The 23,630-nt window shown below is 42.3% G+C and overlaps 1 protein-coding gene across 2 annotated transcripts in view; it reads right to left on the bottom strand.

The window, feature by feature from the left end:
* Nucleotides 1–23,630, bottom strand: part of sos2 (son of sevenless homolog 2 (Drosophila)) — a 44,083-nt gene that overhangs the window by 19,360 nt on the left and 1,093 nt on the right. For both annotated transcript variants that reach the window (XR_003930370.1, XM_030082136.1), the window contains exons 2-7: nt 8,222–8,347; nt 7,757–7,888; nt 7,083–7,247; nt 6,773–6,979; nt 3,409–3,552; nt 2,158–2,268 (exon numbers count right to left, since the gene is read on the bottom strand). Coding sequence is in view for 1 of the 2 variants with exons in the window: in XM_030082136.1 (XP_029937996.1) it covers nt 2,158–2,268; nt 3,409–3,552; nt 6,773–6,979; nt 7,083–7,247; nt 7,757–7,888; nt 8,222–8,347 (885 nt within the window). In the remaining variant the exon portion in view is untranslated. The remainder of the gene's footprint in view (nt 1–2,157; nt 2,269–3,408; nt 3,553–6,772; nt 6,980–7,082; nt 7,248–7,756; nt 7,889–8,221; nt 8,348–23,630) is intronic.

Genomic DNA, 23,630 nt, shown 5'->3' on the forward strand with positions numbered 1-23,630 from the left:
ATTTTTCCACAAGGTGGGGAATCCTGTCCCTGAGTTGTCTTCACCACTCTTTCATTTTTGGGCCGCTATTCTCCCCGAACCATCCTTGAGTTTCATTTTCAGAGAATCAGAAGCAGTAAAAATTGAAGAAGTAACAAATAAAAGGGGGAACAAATTCTGTTTAGGCCTGTCGAGTGCTTTTGCTTATCTAGCAAATCAGTCAAAGACAGTCTATACATGGAAGGGCTGGGTGATATGGACAAAATCAAATATCACAATATCGTTGACCGATTGTTATCAATATTGTGACAATACTGTGGGGATGACCATTGGTGCTTTCACAAGATATTGACGCACTTTTTTTTTGCAAAACAATCATCAGTCATGGGGATAGGGATGACCAAGCAGGTAGAGACAAATAATAAAACAGCTACAACAGTCTAATGAGTTCAGAAAACTGCAATGCAGCCTTTATACCATATTATGATATCCCAATATCTGAAATCCCATGTGATGATCAGGTTTCATATCACGATACATTGTATGCTTGGTTTATATATAAACATTTGGAAACAAGAAAGATACTGCGTCAGTGAGGACAACCGTGCATAAGCTTTTAATTGAATGTAATCATTACAACGGCGCAAATAAAGTTTTAAATTTAACTCTTTGACTGGCACACAATCAGTGTATGAAAATAAACACTGGGTGTGGGTAATCAGAGGACAGTGCCGGGTGCCAGTATTGTTGATCTAACTGGGGTTGGACTGGTGGTGCGAGGGTAAACACAGCAAGGCCCCAACCTGAGGCTGAGTAAGGTCAGACTAACACACACACACACACACAGGAAAAAACACTGGCTTCAGCAGCACTGGTACAACTATCATAGTACAATGGCAGTAAAAAAAGATACACTGAATGTCTATTTTAAAAAAACGAATATGCCATCTTATGTTTAAATTAAAACAAGCTGGATCTGGGTGTTCAAAAACCCCGGAAGGTAAAGAAAAATCCACCTCACGTGTTCAGAGTCTGAAGCTCTGGCATTGCTTCATGTGAATGGTCAGACTCAGTGGTCTCTGGCCTGAGAAAACACCAGCAAATATTTCATCTTCAAAGGCTGCCAAACTGCACCCCACTGAGCATAATTCAATGCTATTCTTGTGAGGAATGTCCAAATAAAACAATGCGGCAGCAGTGAATAAACTGTACACAGGACGCCGAATATGTCATGACATGCCCTCGCAAGATATTGGGAGGAATTCCACAAGGCAACCAGGTTGACTTCAAAGCCAAACGGGAACAAATAACGAAACATTGTTTGGTCCGTGTAAACATGTAAATGACCTACTTTGACTTTCATATTAAATAAACATGATTTTTTTTTAATCTGCTTTGATAATTTTTTTTAAAAAAATGGCATTTCTGCTGTATGAGATAATTTGCAGTGGAGAATGAAGGAAGAGAGAGAGAGACAGGAGGGTGACACAGGGGTAGTTTCTCCACTTTCTCTATTTACATATTTCACTTTTTTTCTTAAAACGCAAATTCTTATATAATATATAGTCATATTTGTATGTGGTCAAACAAAAAACCCTAACTACATTTTAATATTCTTCCAAAAGATCTTTACCATAATTGCCAAAATCATTTTCCATTCTTTTTTTAGCCTTTCTGGAGCTATGTATGATCTCTGTGTGTTACAAAAGTACTGCACTTTAAGTACAGATTTAATGTACCGGCTCCTCACTTATAAATTAATTCACAATAAATTTATCTGACTGCTGTAGTTACTAGTTTGTTTGAAGAACAAGCTCTTACATGCATAACATAAAATACATAAAATACTATATGATGCATTGTTAAAATAGCCCACAGTGTATGGAACCGATACAGGTACAACATTAAAATACTTTGCACAGGTTAATGTATCGATAATTTAACAATGAAAGGGAGTATTCTTCACGTTGACTACTTTTACTTTTCATACTGAGCTACATTTTATTATTATTTCTGCTACTTGTATTTAAGTAGCATTTAGTGCAGGACCTCTAATGGAGTATTTTTCTCATATGGTAATGACACTTTTTCCTAATTAAAAAAGTTTAGAGGACTTTTCCCACCACTGCAAATGAAAAGCTGCAGTCACCCCTCTATCAGGCTGGTAAACGTCCTTACCTGGAAGTAGAGGCCGACGGTCGGTCGTGCCATCAGGTTGTTGAAGTGCTCGTGAAACTCCCTGTTGAGGATATCCTGCGACAGGGTCTCGTACGGGTCAAATGCCTGCTCCTGCACACGGACAGAAAATAACACGTTATACGTCGACACCTCGGTCACTGAGACGCGGCCTGTGCGACAACGAGTGAGTTTAAATGTATGCAGCATTTCAGATACCAGCTATTATCCCACGCAAGGCCTCATTACAGGATTAACTGTTTGTATACATTTTCAGGTCCTCTGTATACATGAGTGAATGCAGTATTCTGGATATCACGCAAGGAACAGAACTTTAACATGCCACAAATATGCAGGAAATCAATATAAGGTGCTTACATATCTTGGAGCTTACAGTGCCATGGTTAATCTTGGCATATCTCAGCTGTCATATTCATGTTTCCAGAGATAATCTGAATTTACTGCAGCTACTAAAAACAGCACGTGGCCTATTCAAATGCAAACTCTCACACAAAATCCTGAATAAAAAGAAAACATGCACTGTCATGTAAATAAAACGATTAATGAGCAGTAATATGTCCTGTTCAAAGTTCAAAAGGAGTTCAGAGAAGAAGTTCAAACTATTTCTTAATCAAAACTGAAAGCCATGATCTTCTATTGAGGAAATAAAAAAAATATCTCAATTGTTCTCCCTTCCCAGGTTCAAACTTGGCTTATCAAGGTTACAATATGACATGACTTTTGCAAATTTTTAGCGATATTTCATCGTTTTCCTAAACATCTCCAGGCCTGGAAAACACAGTCCATGGCATCTTCAGGGTTTTCATGACCGCAGAAACCCTGCTTTTACAAACAGAACCATGGACTAAAAACCAAAGTTCAAAGTGAACTGTGATAAAAGGTCAACAGTTACATTCCTGCTACAAACTGACTTATTTTGCAAACAGGTATATACAGCCAGTAAGTGCAAGTATCCACAGCATGACCTGCATTGCACAGTTTCCTCCAGTGTATGACAAGCCGCCGCGCTAAATTTAGCCCAAGGCTGGGCCAAAGGATCGCAAGAAAATGAATTTTAATAATGAATTTTGTCATTTGTTACTGGTGTGGATTCCTGACGTCCTTTAACAAAGTGTGCCTCTAGTATTGCACTTGGCAATTCAAGCCCACTTCTGATCTTCGAGGAGTCAGATAAACAGAATTCTGCCACATTTGTCTGAGAGGAAGGTTTTTCACATTAAAAATGTTTTGTACCTCTGCTAGATCTTCAAAGCAGCTGCCCACCAGCGGATGAGGGCTGCCGTCCGCCGTCATCTCCACGGCGTCCTCGATCAGTCCCAGCAGCTTCACTGTCAGCTCGTGGATGTCCAGGATGTTGCTGAAGATCACCTCCACGTCCTGCATGAGAAGGCAACATGAGTGACGGGAGCAAAGTGAACTCTACTGTCTGGGTGTGAGAGCGCTGGCAGCAGGAGTGCCAGAGATAAATAATTAAAGTTAGGACAGTGCTGGGAGTCTAGCAGCCTAAAGGTTAGAGTAGTAGGACTGTGACAAAAAGGGTGCTGGCTTGAATCCCAAGACCAGCTGAGGAGTCTAAGGTGCTCTTCCACAAGGTACTTAAAAGAGCAGCTCACCCAAAACACAATTAAGATATTTTTGCACTTACTGCTTATGCAGCCTATCCATCCAGATAGCTTGTGTGAGATCTGGCTATCAAAAATTTTTCACTGTTTGAGCCGTAAGAGAGAATACCCATCCAACCCCCTTGCACTCAGGTGAAGGGAAAATCACAGCAGACTAGAAACCTTACCAAATCGCAAAGAAAATATTTGGATAAATCGAGTGCACTCGCAGTAAGTGGCAAAAGTACTTTTTTCCCCCCCTTATTTGAAGGTAAACTGTTCATTCAGTCCCCAAAGTGCTCCAGCAGACATGCTCAGTAGCCAGTGACTGAAAACTGGTTGTACTGGGAATCTCTCAGATGTAAATGTGAAAAGAGAATGCATGCTCAGACAACCTTCACTGGATAAATGAAGACGGGGGGGGGGGGGGGGGGGGGGGGGGGGGGGGGGGGGGGTGAGAATATATTGTGAATGTAACAATTTGCTGGTGAGCCTGTGAGGAAATCATCAGTCAAATAAATGAGAAAGTACACTCCAAAATAGAATGGGGTGATTATTGACTGCTCAAGTATGAATAGAAGTTGTGTCCTGTCATTATTTGACCATAACACTTTCTTGACATCTCCCCAAGCAATTTCAGATTATACCGCGTTTCACCAGACATAATTGAGGTTATTTTGGCAAGGGCTGCAGATGTTGTTCCTGTCTCAAAATAATTATGTGTTCTGCGCTCCATAGGGCCTCGCAAAGGTTTATCCTCCTCACCCAAATGATACCACAAATTACCCAACCCAAAATATGCAAAGCCACAGCAAACCATAAAACCTAACTTTCCATTCACTCCTGAGCAGAGCAACCATCTAACTCCAGTGTCTGGGATTTATAGCCTGCCGCCCTCCTACCCCGTTATCAGGCGGCAGAGTTGGTTTTCAGCCATACTTTTCCTCTTTTTGGCACTTCAATTGCCATTTTATACATTGTCTGCCGAGGAAATTGTTACTTTTCCTATCCCTCTGAGACATGAATGTGTGTTTCACCACGAGCAGGGACAAGGAGGAGTGTTTTTGTGCAGAGAAGGCACGGGGAATCAGCGTCTGGTAGAGGAATATTTTATCAGGCATGGATGCATTGGCTGTTGCACGGGTCGAGCCTGTGACCTCCTGCCCACAGAACGGTCTCTCTGAATGCCAAGTCATCCCTCAGACAAAAATTCCATGTCATCAACAAACTCTTTAGTCATACATGATTTGTGAAAGCCTTGGCATTGTGTCCGACTGCAGTGCGGAGGCATCACGATGTGAAAACATTTTCAGCTCCTTGTGGTTGAGTAGCATCAGGACATTATTTGGACAACACTGAAGACTTTAAGGGAAAACGCGTCTGTTCTAAGAGAGCTGTACACAACACTGAAGCCCCGACTACACGATTAAAGGAATTATCAACTCAGTTTGGGTATTTCACTGTTGCACTATGCTGATTAGCAGCTAGCTGATTACAGCTCAAGTTCTAATCTTTAAATGTTCTTAGCCTGGATTTGCTTACAAATAGCTTTGTATTTAAGTTAATCAAGTGTAGTTAGAAAACCTGTTATAAGCTGGCCTTACAGTTAACTGGACACAGCTCCTGTTTTCACACATAGCTGCAGAATATTGTCAAAAAATGTAACATATTGCACTGTTTGTGCTAAGAATTGTGATTGCCAATATTACATGAAGCGATATTATATAAAATTTATGAGGGCACAGCAAAAAATGCAATTTGAGTATGAGATGAGATGGTAATGATGAGAGTTTGCTCCATTTGAATGCAGCAGAACATTTCTGGCCAGGGATTTTGCACAGCACCACAGAACATTGTTTAGTTAGGCAGCGTATCCCTTACCATAGATATTAGTGGGCTGCCCACCCACTAAACATGGATAACCGCCCACCAATCCCAGCAACAGTGAAATTTTTAAATAATTTTCTACTGAATAGGAAGACTGCACTTTACTGTGTCACAGAAATACAGACTTTCAAGAAAATAACCTAAAGCTAGATAAAATAAATTATGTTGTGCCCAAATCGCAGCTATTCATCACAGAGAGACTTTGCAGCTCTGTTGACAGTGTGGTTGTCATGATGCACTGTGCTGTTCACTGGCTCATAGTTTGAGAAAACTCAGTTAAATCTAATTGAAAACTATTTTGCCCCAAAAACAAATGCCTTCCCAGCAGCTTCGCCAAGTTTTTTTTTTTTTTTTTTCATTTCAACTTCTTTACGAGATATTCACAGTACAGAGAGACAAGGGAGACAGGGCAGAGAGACAGGGATTGACAAGCAGCAAAAGCACCTGGGCTACAATTGAACACACCGTTGGGGCAGAGACTCAGTCCTAATCGCACACCCTGTATTGGTTTTTGCCACTGGGACGCCCTAAGACCTCAACTTTGAATGCAAAGCAAGCAGCGGTGTTGTGAACTTTGTGCAAGTTGCTACTGTGCACTCATTGCTGGCCTGACACCCCCACGCAGTCTGCATTACGCTCTTTGCTCGCATCTCATTTGAAACCAACCAGCACAGTGACTGGTAGTGGAATAATGTTAGCTGGCAAAGTATATAAAAAAATAAGTAAAGAGAGAGCGACAGATGAAAGTAGAAGACCCAAAATACATGGAGTGGCTACACAAAACAGACCTTGGTAAGATATTAGGCCTGCCTACCAACACACTGATAAAGCTGGGCCATAATTTGTGCCATTAAACTCAAGTATATATTTGAGTTAAAGTAGTATTCAAGTCAATTAATGTGTTACTGCATAACTAATGAAAAAGGGGAAAACAGGAGTTGATTGGGTATGCCCCTTCTGTTGTGTTCCCCCACCCCAGCAACAATTAATTCCACCCACTAATAGCAGAAACTGTGGAGGAAACACTGAGTCAGTATCTGCAAGATATTCTCCTCTGATGAAATTGCAATCTAAAATCTTTTTGGTTAATTGTGCAAGCCCGTGCTCACCTGAGGCGTGAAGATTTTGTTGTTGGACACAAAGTGATGGCGGAAAACTTTGATGATGAGGTCGAGCTCTCGCAGGTACTGGCGCTCCTCGGCAATCTCAAGCCTCACCAGGTCGTCGTAGGTGAGCTCCCCCGAAGACGACGGCTCCTCGGTGCACTGGGACACCAGGCCGATGTCCTCCTCCTGGTCAAACATGTCCATCAGCACCTGGAAAAAGACAAGGGTCGGGGGAAATGACAACCAAAATCATCAAAATGATCTCTTCCATGGACTATCTGAAAAATACTAAACACCCAAGCACAGAACCCACCTTGTCTGCGCACATGGACACCTTGATGTCCTGCTGGCTGATTTCGTAGTGCCGGATGTTCCCGACATAGTTGCCTGCCAGTTTCAATATGTCTGCTGATATGTATTCGAGCACAGCTACAATGTACAGGGAGACGTGGTAGTCGACTTTATAGCCCAAAACCTCCTGTTGAGGAAAAACAGGCAAGGAACATACAGTATTAGGTGTTAGACCTGGTTCAAACAGCCACTGCATATAATCCTTTGCATTTATTACAATATGGATGATTGCAGCATTCGACATTTATCAAATCAGGATGAATGAATTAGCTTATGTGTAAACTAGTATCAAGACAGGATAATAAAACTCCTGATACTAAAAATTACTAATGACAGCCTCAACCTTCAACCTTCATTATATTGTCCTATGCTGTAAACTCAAACTATTTAAGCAGATTAGGTCTTGTAAGTCTTTGAGTAATGCTGTTGTGCCAAATGCATTGCATAAAAACAAATGCTTTGTAATAGAAAATGCAGAATTTAGTTCTTGACAGACAAAATGACAACACCTCCTCATTGATTTAGAGGAACTAAATTATTAACTTATAAATTAGTAATATCTTCCCAACATTGTGCTATACTGTAGTGTTTTAGAGTTAAAGCTGGAGTGAACAATGGGCTGGGCAAACGGCTTACCTTTAGCAAGGGGTGTATCTTGTCCACAGGGAGAAGTAAGGGGTTCCTCCTCTTGCGTTTCTCGATAGCTGACTGGGCGTCGGCTATGGCCCACTTATCTATAGGGTGAGGAAATGTTTTCTGGACGCGTTCCTGTTGAGAAGGAAGAAGGAAAAGATTCTGTGCAATTAATACATTGGGGTTAGCTTTAAACTGGCCGAATACTGTATTTCACAGGAGTCATCAATTCCACTGTGGTATGCTGTTTTAGTAGCACATGTTCTCCCACACTGGAAAGTTTTATGAGAGCAGGCAGGAAGTTTACAAGCAAGATGTGTGAAAGTAGCTGACAAATATCCACCCTCCTTTTACATATCAATTCCCACATGTTCATATTTAATCAATTTACAACACTGTGTGAAAATAAATTGAAGGAGTGCATGTTTCACGGCAGAACCAGAGGTAGAAGCACCAGAGGGGTCTTACCTCGACGTCCTGCACGGAGCGAGGCTGGGCCACACACAGCATGTTGAGGAGCTGCAGGATCAACTCCTCGATGTGCTGAAGTGCATCCTCCTTCGCCAAGAGGTTTGGGTGGACCTGCTTCTGTACCTGAAAGTTCGACACAAACATTTTACAAGGAGATGAGAGACTGCAGGTATGACAAGCTGTTTAAAAGCAGAGCTGCAATTTCCATAGTCAATTAAGAAATTGATTACCCTTTTTGATTAAACTGATTAATCATTTAGACTATTAAGTGTCAAAAATGACACATACCAATCAGAAGAGAGTAGATCCCAAACTGATGTCAAATTGCTTCCTTAGTCTGATCAGAAGCCAAAAACACCCCTATTTATAATAATATAAAGTAAGTAAAAGTAGCAAATCTTAACATTTCTGGAAGCTGCAGTTATCATGTGTTAGGGATTTTTACTTGATAAATGACTAAAACCATTAATCGACAACTGAATTAATGATTGATTGATTTTCTGTTGCTCAATCAATCGACCCATAGTTTTAGTAGCTTATTCAATCAGTGTGGGAAATTAACATCAGCCAAACGAGAGTAATTGCCTCAGATGTTTAGCCAACCTAACTGCAACCTGCAGAAAAAACAAACTCTTTTCTCCTGCACCATTGTTGCCATGATTGTTATCTTTGTGAAAACTGCAAACAGGGCTGTGCAACATGACGATATGTATCATGGGGTGAGAGAGAAATGTCTATCAATGGAGATTTTGCTTCCTATTGTTTCTAAAGCTGTTGTATCAAAAGCTGCTTCAAGGTAGTATTTTAAGTCACTAAGTCCTAGTTGTTCCTAGTTCCTAGTTGTTCCGAGTTCCTAGTTGTCTTGAATCCACAATTAGAGGCCACTCACACTGGCAAGTTTGATCCGCGCCCAAGCACGATTGCCCTTAAAATCCGGATTCTTTGACCAGTGTGATCGCTCCGTATCGTGCTTGAATACAGTACACTTCCCCCGCTCTGGCACGGTTGGAAGGGGTGTGCTTCAGCGCGGTACGGGCGCGTACATGAGCACATGCACGGTCACGCACGCAGTGCGCGGACGTAAATCATGCAACTTTCCTCCTGCCTCTGCAAAACTGTTTAATGTGCTCAGCGCGATTACCGGCGAATGGCCGCGTTGCGCAATCAATAATCAACCATGTTGTCTGTGTCATTGTCCGTTGTGCTGCTGCAACCGCGTATAAACAAAAGTCGGTTTATAATGAAAGTACAGCAGTCTGTGTGCGGAGATCCGGCAGACCTGGTGCTGGCCGGCACCGCGTCGGCACCGGCCGGCACTGGCCGCGGCACCGCGCGGTGTGCGGCCACCCGGTCACCCGGTCTGCCGGATCTGACAGGTGCCGCTCCAGCTGTCAGTTGGACCTTTCTGAAGAAGGAGGAAGTTACCTCCGAAACTGTCAAGGTAAATAAACACCCCATGTCTGATTAAAAGGACCAAAAACGTTTTCTAGTTAAAAGGAAGACATGATGTATTTGAACTACATTGATTTATAATGATGTCGGGCCATGCCTGTTGTTGTCGTATTTCAACGTGATGACGCGCACACCGGGGGCAATCGTGCTTGGGCGCGTTTGGGCTTTAGGTAATGTGAGTGCAGGCCAGCCGGGGACTGGGGAGGGGGGGGATTTTGGCTTTAGCACGATACGGACTCAAACTTGCCAATGTGAGTGGGCCCTTACTATATATGAACTTCAACAACACACACACATGGAGGAGTGCAACACAGAACCAAACTCCCCACAGCACTCTGATACAGAACAGGATTCAGCCCGACAAGGACAAGATGAGGCATTTGAACCAAAAAAAAGGGGGGGTTCTTCTGTCATTTGGATATAAGAAATCTGCCACTGAGCAAAAAACACTATTTTGCAGAGTATGCCACAGACCACTTCCCACGTCAGACTCCCACACAACAAACCTCCTCTACCTCTTGCAGAAGAACCATGAGAGACAGGAAAAGGAGAGTCAAAAGACGTGAGCCAACAAAAGTGTTGAAAGCAAAAGCCTCAGTTCTGTTCAATGTCACTTCCAAAGTCACTTTCATTTGTATACTCAGAAATATCAAAATGCAGTCACATGGCTATTTCATATAGACAATGTTTTCATCTTGTTTACAGAAAACATACTATATTGTGATATATATCAATATCAAGATATGAAATGATCTACATTGTGATAGATTTTGTCCAGGTCACGCAGCCCTGCACGCAAACCAGGTACGATGCAGCGCCGTTCAGCTCAAGTCACCTTTACTGATGTGAAGTCAGCAAGTGCAGACAATGAATAATTGTTGACAACACAAACATCTTCCCACAGTCTTAAATGTTGCAACACACAACAGATATGCAACTAAATAAACACCCCCACGGCGTGCAATTATTCAACATCAAATCAAGCTGCAAGACGCCGTTAAACGAGGCTTGAATCAGTAACCACAAACAACAAAAGAGATGACATCATCACTGTTTAAAGGACATGCGTTTAACAGCTCTCCTCTCCGCTCATGCTGGCCTGCTGAGAGAGGAATCCGCCTGACAGAAAAGGTGTGGTTTAGGACAGGAGAAGAGGTGTGGCTTTGTCAGGTCTGCAAGGAGAAAGAGAAGATTCCCCCACACACATACACACACACTCCCCCCCCGCCCCCCCAAAAAAAAGTTGTCGTCATTTGGGCCGTGCCCTTTGGCTGGAATGCCTTCAGTTCAGTTGCTATTATAGGACCCACAGCAGACTTGAGAAAAAAAAGAAGCTGTGGGAAGAGAAGATAGGAGAGGTGAATAGAAAGGGAGCCTCACATTTACTCTCTCCCTCTCTCCCTATCACACAAATGCACACAAAGGCCAGGCTGTTCACATGCTAGTGATGGAATTACCCTGGCATATAGTAAAGCGGGGCGTTACGATGACAAAACATTGCCCCCGGCATGTGGAATGTGAGAGGAGAGTTTAAAGGTCAACCCTGGCCGGGCCTCGAGCATTCTTGAGCTCTGACTTAACAGTGACACAGTGATGGGCAGGATGTCCCGACGGTCTCAAGTTTAGAAGTTATTTGAGATTAAAAAATGATAAAACACAGGGGTGGAGGAAAAGAGGAAGCAAATGTGCAGTTGGGGCACGTGAGGTTTAAAAACAAACAAGAGTTGGAAAAGCTAAAGCAACAGCTCAGTTTCCAGTTCTGTTTCCATACGTCATTCCTGTTTGATGCAGACTCATGAGACATAAAGGTTATATATAAAATCGAACCGGAGTAAACTGCAAGTGGAAAAAAAAAAGAGTCAATGCAGAAGTATGAAATATAGCCTCTCAACCCTCAAAAAGGCACTTGACCAAATTCCACATGACACCAGGAGTTGTGAGTCACCACACAGAAACTACGGGGGTTTCCCCTGATTCCATTCACAGAATAGTTGGCTCGTTTCATCGAGAGGCCGACAACCAACAAGTGCCCTCTATCTCAAACATTTTTGAGAAAAACGTCAGGACTGCAGACAGAGAAGCGGCACATAAACTAAACCGAACATAACTTTAACAGAAATATAACTGTCACTCTGCTACACTACTAAAATGGCATTAAACTGTAGCGACAGGCCAGAACACTCAAAGAATCCATTAATTGGTCAAAAGTGAGCTGCTCAAATAGACTTAATGATATTTTTTCCCCCAGTGAAATTCATATAATAACATGCTACAGTTCATTCATCTTTTATTTATGAGAAAGCCAAAGCTGCCTAATCCCACCAGGTTTATAAAAGTTGGTGGAAGCTATCTTAAATAAGCTCCACTGGAAGTTTCATCATTCATCTAAAATATGTGGTCATGCAGAAACTGTAAACGAGACTGAGGCTGCAGGTTCACATTCAACATGAGCACAAGAAGCACAGAGCACAGAAATAGACCGAGACATTACTTTATATTTCTTTTTGACCTTTTTCATAAGAAGAAACGTATTAAGAATGTGTTTTGAAGATGACAGGAAACTCATTTTTTAAAATATAGGCCCTTCTTGAGACCGAAACACCTAAATCATTGAGTGAACCTTCTAATTATTTGACCTTGAAAAAAAAAAAACAAAAAACTTTTGCTTACCCCTAATAAAAAGCTGCTGCATCTTCCTGTTGTACTACTACTATTCTCCAAGTTTTGCGGCTTAATATTTGAGTTAAGCTTGTTCTCTCATTTTCAATCTGTATTTTTGTCCATGGCTGCCCAGTAAAGCAATTAGTGAGAAACCTGTTCAGTTTAAAGTGTTTTATCTATCAGTTTAACTTGATGACTGACACATGGATGGATGCACGGTCAAAGCTCAAGTTTGAAACGACGCTGTATCGGCTGCAGGAGCTGCTTCAACGTGTTTGACAGTTAAGACGTCTAAATTGAGGACTGAAAGGAGAGCGGGGTCATGTGCAGGTATGACTGTAGCTCAATGTATTTACAGTCTCTGAGCAGCCTGATCCTAATGGGTGATAGACACATAACTACAACTAATATAGTTGGCGGTTGACGCGACAGTGAGTGCAAGCTGCCAAGTGAAAGCAATTAAGCAGAAAATAGCAGGGGAACTCCTGAGATTAAAGGGACAGTGCACCTAAAACACATGAAAGATTTTCCCAGTTAAGCTGAGTTAAGTTCTGTATTACGATTAAGAACTAAACTGAACATTTCCCACTTGCTCCTAATGAGACCATTGATTGAGATAGTTTCTGTGTGTTTACCCACATGCAAAAATCCCCCTTCTGGAGGATGGGTCTGGATGGGTAATCATTTGTGGACCTCAAACTGTCCAAAATTTACATGTGAATGACTCGACTTTCCAAAAACACTGACACTGATACTGTGCATAATCAACAGCCCTCAGGGGCGACGAGTTTCATTGGGAACTATTTCCTGTCAAAGAAAACTAGTAAGCTGTATCTATCCTCCCGGAAGGAGTACAAACTCACTCAGATAGAGGCAGTTAACCAGATTTCTTTGGCAGAAAATTGTTACCAGTGGAAGAAGGAAGATCGTAACAGACTGGAAACCTCACCAAATCACACAGAAACTATCTGGACAGATAAATTATAATAGGGGTAATTGAAAATATATATATTTATATATTTTTTACATTTTGGGTGAACTGTCCCTTTAAAATGTACAAATTATTAACACAGGGCTTGGGGCGTCTTCATTTTGTGTGTGAGGTCAGGAGACAAAATTTTTGCTCTACCTTCCAAAGACACAGGTGAATTCAAAACTCACTAACACATTTTTTTTACAAACTAAAATAGGTAATAAAATCACTCTGCCAAGTAGCCAATCAGCCAGCCGGCAAAAATTTATCAGCATTTTGCCAGCGACGAGTGGCAATTTCCCACTAGTATGTACAAAAGGGCTTTATAGGGGAAAAAATAGATCATATGTAGGCTTTCATGCACATCCCCCTGTGCCATGCTAAAGGTGTTCAGTTTCATGGTTCAGCTCCATTAAGGAGGGCCGGCCAGCGTACAGGAAGTCCCAGCGCTCGCTCACTCTCACTTTCTCTTCTCCCGCTCTCTCCCTTGTTCTCCAGCACACAGAGCGGAGGCCCCCGGGGAGAGGAGATCATAGCAGCAGACTGAGAGGTATTGATGTGGGTGTACGAGGAGGCAGCAGCAGCAGGCTCACTCCCCACACGCATGCTGGAGGGGAGCCAGCCATACTGCGAGTGTAAAGCCAGGAGAGGAAAACCAGGGTTCACACAGAGAGAAACCCACAGAAAAATGAAGCTACACACATAAATACTAAGGACCAGATACTGGCAAACGGTACGATTTGTATCACAATATGCATACAATACTACTACTGGAGCCTACTGTGAAACCCCTGAGTAGACAAATAAAATATATACAGTATTAAATGATACATCAGGTGGCAAACAGACTCAAAACAAAGCAATTAAAATGACCTATTCCACACATGTTGATGCAAGATTCGATACACTATCACAAAAAATAATAAAGATATTCACCTGACCATGGAGATTTTTTGCACAGTTCTAATAACCACATGTGCACGTACAAAAACACACATTCTACCAAGAGTTATAACAGGCAAGGCAAACTTATTTGTGTGGCACATTTCACACACAGCGGCAATTCAAGGTGCTCCGCATAAGGCATAAAAGGACATTTAAAAGCATAGAGAAAAGGAAATAAGAAAAAAATGCAGCAAATAAAAGAGAGGAAAAAGAAAAAAGTTTAAAATAGTAGGTCAAAATCTGCGTACCTTCCAGCCTAGCGGTTTTCTGTGATTTCAAAGAGCAGACAGGTTTTCATTCCATCCAACCACTAAACCAGCTGATGTTACAAACTGATATCATCAGCTCAATGGAAACCTGCATACTTTTGGGCATCGATGACACATGGTTGACAAACGGTATTTTACCCACAATAACGATGGCATCGCAATACAGACAATACTGAGATATGCAATATACTGGAAGATAATCAGATATGATCCATCACAATATCTGTAACTGAAGAATAAAAAAATACTCTAGAAAGGCAAAATAATTTTAAAATGAGCAGGAATGAATCCATTGTGTTTTTCAGTGTTTAACTATGCTATGCACAGCGACTGCTACTTGTACCTGACTGAGCACTTGCAGTTAAAATACCTAAAGGGAGGGAACAAATATACCTCATAGGAACTGAAATGTGCATCTATGCATATTAAGTTGAGTGTCCTGTAGCGGTGTAACAATCCATTGATCTGCATCGATATATCAATCTTATGATCAATGATCAATGTAAATCGATAGTGAGTGAAAATCTCAATCCGTATCGCCATCTTAGAGATATGCTTTTATTTTGAAATTCCCATGGCATGTCTGTGTCACCACTTCTGTCCAAGCACACTGCCTTCTGAAACGTTCAAACAGTGCCAGTGCCAGGCAGACAATAGCCGGCCTTCCACTGTCACGCCAAACACAGGCGTCCTGGTGCGTGCCAAGGCCAGTTGTGTTTCCATTGTCACTTCTGCTCTTTAATGGCGCCTCCGTGGGGCCGTCGGGGCCAGTTTCCAGGTGCTAATGGCCAAGCGAATCCCTGTGGGCAAGACAGGACTAACCGTGTTCTGAGGTGGAGTTAAGAGCTCACCTGGCTTTGGGCAGGGAGACGGGAACAGCTGACAAGTAGAGATGTCAGTGCAGGAGCTCGCTTTTGTGGGAGAAAAATAACGGAGAAAAGAAAAATGTCCTGGTCAAACGAGGACATTACGGCCCTGCTCACTATCTCGGCATAATGTCCAACTGCAAATTGACGGTGACTGCTGACTGGCAGAGAGCTGGCAGAGGCGGGGATTCAACGCACAAGGGGACAGGTCCGCCAAAAACGGAAAAAACTGAGATCTCATTACAAAGCAGTTTGAAACATACAACGCACAAAGTGACGCCCAAAGAAAAAAAAAATCATTTTGTAGTAGTTAGTTGGTGCCAAACTTTAACCACACACTTCCAACTTCCCCCTCACACCAATGCAGCATGTGATGGGCGGGTTATAGGGCAAGACTGTGGGGCTATCAGCACGACAGAGGAAACAATTTTTTTTTGCTCTTGCAGATTGAAGCCGCGGGCCATTAACACTGTCTGGCTTGAAGATAGGCCTGCTCACAGTGGCACGACAGTGGAAAGCCGGCTATTGGCAGCTGTGGCCAGCAGCCAAGAAAATGACAATCGAGATATCTACTCCATTCGTGGGAATAAATCAGCAGTGCGGAAACATTTTGGATTTCGGAGAAAAAAATGAGTAAGCTGACAAATCATATGCCATATTCGAACAATGCCAGTATGAGATAAAATACTCAGGAAACACGCCAAACCTGGCCTAAAACACAACATTGTGTTACAAAACTGATTGTGTTAAATGGACACATGATATTGTCTCATATTGATCGCAGGCCACTGAACCTAATTAAATCGTAATCATATTGTGACTTTGTGATACAAGCAAATATCGCATTAATGTCCAAAATCTTGATATTATACTGTAATGATGATGATTTACAGCCCTAGTGTCCTGCCTCCTGCACACTATACCCTGGTGCTTTTCAGTAAAGCTGGAAATATACTGACAGACTTGAACTTTTTGAAGCAATAACTCATAAGAGAAATGTTGTTAAAACACAAGCAATGCCTCATTCCTATAGTAGTATGGTAGACAACAAGCTACAATCTCATTTTCACCAAAATGAGCCGCCCTCTGAGCTGGACAATTAACACTGGTCTCTGGGGAGCGTCTAAAAATGCGACACCAAAAACAGACACTACAGAAACATTAAATACCTTCTCTCTTACGCAGCGTCCTATAGGTGTGAACACGTCCGACACAGATAATCTCCTGCTGTGTGCTACACGTGAAAGGGCAACTCCGCCTAAAGTATGGACCTGATTCTCCGCTCATTGTGCGGAGTTCATGTGTGAAAACGGCTTAAGATTAAGAAAGATACGGGGCTGTGAAGACAAGGAGGAGTTTGACGGTTGGAATTTAACACCGGACAAAATATCCGTAACTCAGTTTCGCTGCAAGAGTGACCTGGTTTTGGGTCAACAAAGGTAAATGTCATAACTTAGAATAAAAGTTGAGTGTCATGAGTGCCAAATCATTGACAACAGGCAGTAATTTCTTCACGGATCATTATTCCTGTCCTCAGTGAAAGCAGAGGACGGGAGCTGGTGGATGCAGGTTTTCTTTTTTTGTTTTCCGTTATGCTGAAGGAACATTCCCTCTGCAAGCGGGACACCACCAGTGAACAGGAATATTCTGTTTACAGATTTATTCATGGCAACAGGGACACTCCCAGGGTATCAAAAGTGCATGCAAAGCAGCTTAACCTGAATAAAGTATTACCAACAGCTGGGTTACATTATGCATGTAAACACAGCTATTAAAAGTTGCTGTTGAATTCTGAAATGCAAAATTCCTCCCTCACTGGATAATACACTTTTCATACTCTAGGTCTGAACTGTGGCTGATAATCCTGATTGTTTCAATTATTTTTATTACACGATATTGCAATTACATCTGTTTATCATGATTCCTAAAAAAAAAAAAAAATGTTTAATACACACTACACTCTGCAATATACCTGACTGTGAGTGTTCATTACACTGGGAGGTGAAGAGTGCAGGGTTACAAACACATTCACTGTGTGAGAGCCATAAAACACACACTTAGATGATGAATTAATGAAAACACTGGAAGTATTTTCATGTTTGCTTTACATAGTCTAAGTAGACTTTTGCTTTTGTTGATTTAATATTGTTATCCCAAAAAAAAAAAAAAAAAAAAATCACTGTCACTGCAAAGACAAAATACAAAGAACACTGGAAATGGTTGTGTTTTTTTCTCCCTAATGTACAAAACAAAGTGGAGCCAAACCAAAATCATGTCCCAATAAGCGCATAACAAATCGAACCATGGGTTTATTGAACCGTTACACCCCTAGTTTTAATAGTGCCAAATTTTAAGTTAAAATCATGAGGACCGATTGCACAAGAGGCGCTGTGCAGCCCTAACTAAAAGAGAAAGAAACCGATTCGTCCATGCAGTCACAAATAAATCGATAAATGCTTGTGGAGGAGATGAATGGGGTGCTTCACTACAGTCCTGAGTGTTACGCGAGCATCACGCAGGTCCCGACTGTACCACAACAGTGATCAGGTGTTGTGTGTGCTGGTGGTAAAAGAACAGCAAAGTGGTGATAATCCAGGCTGGATGGTGTTAATACAGGGTTAACATTTCTAATTCAATTGATTACTCTCCTCACTGTGTATACGGGGCTGCATCAGGCTCAGGTTGCAGGTAATGTGGCTGTGTGTGTGTGTGTGTGTGTGTGTGTGTGTGTGTGTGTGCGTATGTGGGGGGGGCTTGTTATTATACCCGAGCATGTGTCACCGTTTGTGATTCATGCCATGACATCATCTGCCATTACAACCAGACTGTCTGGGGAACCATAGGGCAGAGATCAACTCCGAGACAACAGGCGCACACACACGTACACACACACACACACACACACACACACACACAGCAGATGCACAGCACAGACATACAAGACACAAGAACAAAGAGAAATTGAGAAACAGATAAATCATCAAGACAAATGCAGACAAACAACAGAGACAAGTGACACACACACACATACACTCACAAATTCACATAAATACATGTGCACAAACACATATGACACACACATACTGTAAATACAGAGTCGACACAAACAGGTGCAGACACACAAACACACACTGAAAACACACACAATCCTCCACTGGCAGCCAGCTAGCCTTCCTCACAGCTGTAAAACAATGGCTGGTGGACCTCAAGGCGACGACACAATGACCCTCGGGTGACCCTGGAGTGACCTGACCCAGTGACCCTCGCCCGCCTGCCCATGTCCACCCCGTTCTCCGTCTGAAGTCTGTCCTACGGCGGCAAACACACACCGGTGTTGACGGAGCTGAAGGGAGGTTCTGGGGAGGGTGTGGAAAACATGGCTCTCAACAAAAAAAAAAAAAGAAAAGAAAGAAAGAAAATCAGCCTGACCCCTCCGTCTGCGCTCCTGTCTGGGTGGACGGCCCGGGGCTGGTGCACAGGAAGTGCGACCTGTTACCAAGAACATCCTGTCCAATCAACACGCAGCCCTCATCCCAAAGATGAAAAGGTCTCTCCACTGGCAACGTGCTGCCTCAGACCGACAGGGTCCAGATACATGCGTGATTCATTGTTCGGCTCGAGTTAAAGAGGCGACGGCTGCCAAGAGCGAGCCCCTCGCCTCGCTTTCACTTTTGTGCAGTGAGGCCAGAGAAACATCCATGTCTTAGATATGGTCCGATATAGGGGCGTCATGATGTCAGATTGTCAGATGGCCAAAAGAATTCACAATATAACGATATTAACCGATATTAATAGAAAATCGTGGGGCGGGGGGTCCCATTCCTGATTTATTTGATATAGACCGATACAAAGTGAAAACAAAATGCAAGTATTATAGTGTTTGTAATGGATGCTAATTTGCAGCACCCGTCCATAGAAGGGCTTTTGTAAAAATAAGAGATTAAAATTTAAATTTGAAAAAGAACAGAATATGTAATAATGCAATCAGTCAAATTCATCTTTAAGTTTGATTATTGCACATTTTATCTCTTTTTTGACAAATGAGTTACACTTGAAATGCAAGTGTAGGAAGGTGGAAAGAGTGTGTAACCATATCAGGTGTGTGCACTCTGTGTGTGTGTGTGTGTGTGTGTGTGTGTGTGTGTGTGTGTGTGTGTGTGTGTGGCACTGGGGGAAGGAGGAAGAGCAAGAATGGAAAGAAACGGGAATGATTTAACAGGTGCTGGAATATTTACACAATATTATCATATGTGTATCATTAACATGATATCAATATTTCATTTTCATTCATTTTCATGATGGTTATTGTCAATACCAGTTTCTCGCAACACCCCCATGTTACACCTGCTACACTCAAAATTACTTTATGCGGTAGCTGTGTTTCCATAAAATGCAGAAGAAAAAAAAAAAACCCAAGCAAACTAAGGTGTGTTTCCACAACATGATGAGGCGTAGCTTCCTTTAAGTGGGAATGATGATGCAGCGTTGTTCCAGGTTATTCACTAGCTGTGACTAATTTTGTATTTTTGCATTTGTACTTCCCAATCTTTACAAATTGTTGCACTGTGCAGCTGTTTCCCATTTAATATCGCCTAAATATCTTTGCATTTATCAGAAAAGGGAACGTTGTGATTTCCTCATCGGTCCACCTGCACCTGTTGATGTTACCTGGAGACTTTCCATCGCAGGGATGAACCAGAGCCTGACTGATGCGTGTTTTGGGGGATCATCGAACTCCTTAATGAAACAGCCGTAATAAATGAGTGCCACTGGAGGCTTGATGTTTTATGGTTGAAAAATAAACTTCACAACACAATCGCCACCACCATCTGGCTCAGCTGTGATTTCCTGCCAACTCACTGCTACGCACACCACTGAAAACAATGAAGTCTGCTAGACAAATTAATGATAACACTGTTTTTTAATCATCGAAAGTGATTTTCACCACAATATGTCTTTTTTTCTGTGATGAGCCAATATGTTGCCTTAGCTGCTATTATTTTCCTCTACCAACTTGGTCATTATGACTGGATCACTAACTATTGTTTATGAAGATCTCATTGTGGAAATATTATGTGAAAGCACCAACCGTTATCCTTAGAACATTATCACAATATCGATATAGACGTATTTGGTCCAAAATATCATGATATTTGATTTTGTCCATATTGCCCAGGCATAAAATACCGACCAGATGATATATCAGTCGGGCTCTAAGTCTACTGAATCCTTTATCCAGTGTCTTATTTCACTTCCTGCTGGCAGGTATGTTGCCCTGCCCAAATTGTCCCCAAAAAATTCAGTTCCTCGACCTTAATGACAGATACTATGAGAGGGGTGACAGAAGAAGACTGCATTACCCGAGTGGAGAGGCGGCCTGTAATAAGTCACACTGTCTGATTCGTAACTGACAACGTCTCTATCCATCCCGGCTAAGAGCTGTAACAGAAATGTCGAACTATAATAAACTCAATCTCTGCTGTGACTTTTGGCCTGTGGTGAAGTCACCGTGTCAGATTCTTCACCGACTGCTCTGTGTTGCCAGGATAAAAGAGGCAGCGTACACACACAAAAACAAAAGCAGCCCTGTGACACAACCAATCTCAGCTTTAAACGTCGGTCTGCGCCTCACGCGGCGCAGCCCCCGCGAACTCAACACCGCGCTCCGCTAACTCAACATGGCAATGGAATGAAACTGTACCCGCCGTACCCCTGGCCTTTCTCCCAATGCCAGTGAAACAGCAGACCTGGGGAATGCACAGTTATTATTAACACCAGCATGTCAGAGGCTGAATGACGCTCTTGCATAGCACCAGGCACGAGCCGCGGCGATCAAGAATAGCCAGGACACGCAGACGCGGCCGCTGGCAGACGCAGGCCCAGGACTCCTCCGCGGCAAAATGTCATGGTGAGCGTTAACGCCACGGAGAGAGAGAGACAGATGAGCACATGTGCGGTTGGAGTTCTTGAACAAGCAGCAACATACTCATCTTTGGTAAAGAACAAGCTTTCTTTTTTCTAAACTGCTGACATTAGGACACACAGACTGCATTCATCAAACTGTAATAAAGGCTTACTCCATTTCAGCATTATACGTGAAAGCCTATAATTTCAAGTCACGTATATGGAGACCATACTTAAGACCTCTCAACGTGACGTGCCTCCTTCCTTCAGTACTTGTCCAGAGAAAACAGAAAAAGCTCATAGTGCTAAAACACTATAGTGCATCTTTCTTCACGGCAGCACAAGTTATCAAGTGCTAGTAAACTTAGGCTGTAGCTGTTAAGTTTGTTTCTGTCACCTACTAGCCATGACTCCAGCAGGCAGGGTGATCAAAAAGTTAATTTTCCAGCTCTGGCTGTCTATCAACAGGCTTCTTTAATCCTGCCTCTAAATAGCAATCTAAATTGTCAGGGGTGGAGTCATCCAACATGGCTCCCTCTGACAAGGAAACCCCCCAGTGGACAGCTGTGAAAAACAGCGAGTCACAGTCAGTCAAAACCATAACAAACTTGGCTTGCGTCAATCTCTGACAGGCTTTCCCTCTGGCAGTTGTGTAACAAGTTGAGACAATGAAACCGTGGCACCACGGCCCACCACCTGCTCTCTCAGTTTCACCTGATTCATCACCCAATCTCTACAGGGCTACAGACTGTTGTCAGAAAAAATAAACACACTGTTTGTTATAAACATGATGTGGCTGCATGGCTAATTCCATAGCACTGCAAGCACTTGGCACTATCAGCTCAACTAAGACCTGTGTCATAACATTGCTTCTAAGTTACTTTGCATGAACAAATATGCAAACCACTGTAAAATGGAGGGAAACGTTAATCATGTGTGGTCTGGTCTGACAGCAACAGTCAGTAGTAGAGACTTGATTAGCTGCACTGTATACACTTTTTATACTTAACTGACTGCAACAGCCAACCAAGCAAAAAGTAAATTAGACTAGACAGTCGACTGAGGCAGACATGCAAGAATCAAGAACAAGAACTCAAGGAAGATTTCAGTTTTCCGCATAATCTCCCGTCCTAAAGCACTTTAACGGAAAGCTGGTGCTCTGGCAAATCTGTTGGCTATACCAACTTCAAAATGCCCTGTTTCTGCTTTGCACCGCAGCTAAGCTCCACCACTTCAGCCAGTGTCCCTCTGTTAACCCATGAGAGGCTCTCACAAGCCTCAGCCACATCAGGACAAGTTAATGTGTGTGCAGGACCACATGGTTTAATATCCACAGCCCACTGTGAAGGAGAAGGAGCATGCAGAACTATGTGCATCATCTAGTATCTAAAAGATTTGGGTGTGGATGTAAACTTACAGAGGATATGGCAAAAATATGGTGGCATTAGCAAACAAACAAAAAAATAGCAATCATCTAGTAATTTCAGTGAAGAACCTGTATCTGTAAGTCTAGACAAGAAAAGAGGGGACACAAAGGGGGATGGAAAACAGAAAATAAAACTAACCCAGAGACAAGGGGAATTCAAGGTGATGCAAAAAAAAAAAAAAAAAAAGGCACATAGAGGGCCAGTCAAAAAAAATGCTTACTGATGAAGAAGATACAGCTTTAAAGTTTCAGTAAGGTTTGGGGGAAATGGTGCTGCCTGAACTTGGAGAAGAGGGAAACCTGACGTCAATCCAGAATTAAACAGCTGCACTAGTTCTGTGGTCTGCAAGGATGAGCGTCTTCTCTATTATAGCCAGTGGGGAAAACACAAAGAAGTTGGCAGCAGCACACATGTTAATAGCGCTGTCTGACAGTGCATTTTTATCCCCAAGAAGACAGCAGTCCCGCCACAGCTTCACACTGGCATTCAACTGAACAAGTTTTCATTTTGATTCCTTGCAACTCTGCGGTTGTGAGAAAGACAGAAGTTTCACAGACCCACTGTAAAACTAAAAAATTATGAAACACTGTCAGTAGTTCAACTTACTGTATGAAGCGGGTTAAAATTAGCCTACTTCTTCAAAAACATGGTGGGAAAAAAAGTCATCAGAGGGAAGTTTGGTAAGAAATTACTGAGAAAACAGACTCCTGACAACTAAAACACAGTAGACAGCCACAGACAAGAAACATGCAAAAGTGCAACAGTTTCATTATTGCTAAGGACTATTGTTATTTTAGTTATGCTTGGAAACAGGCTCTGTGTGGGACTTGTAGGCTGTTGTTCTGATAGTTGATTTAGCATGCATATATGCTGATAGAAGTTTGTGTTGAATAGTAAATTATTTGCAAG

Source organism: Myripristis murdjan, chromosome 22 (genome assembly GCF_902150065.1).
Source record: "Myripristis murdjan chromosome 22, fMyrMur1.1, whole genome shotgun sequence".
Taxonomy (NCBI): Eukaryota; Metazoa; Chordata; class Actinopteri; order Holocentriformes; family Holocentridae; genus Myripristis; species Myripristis murdjan.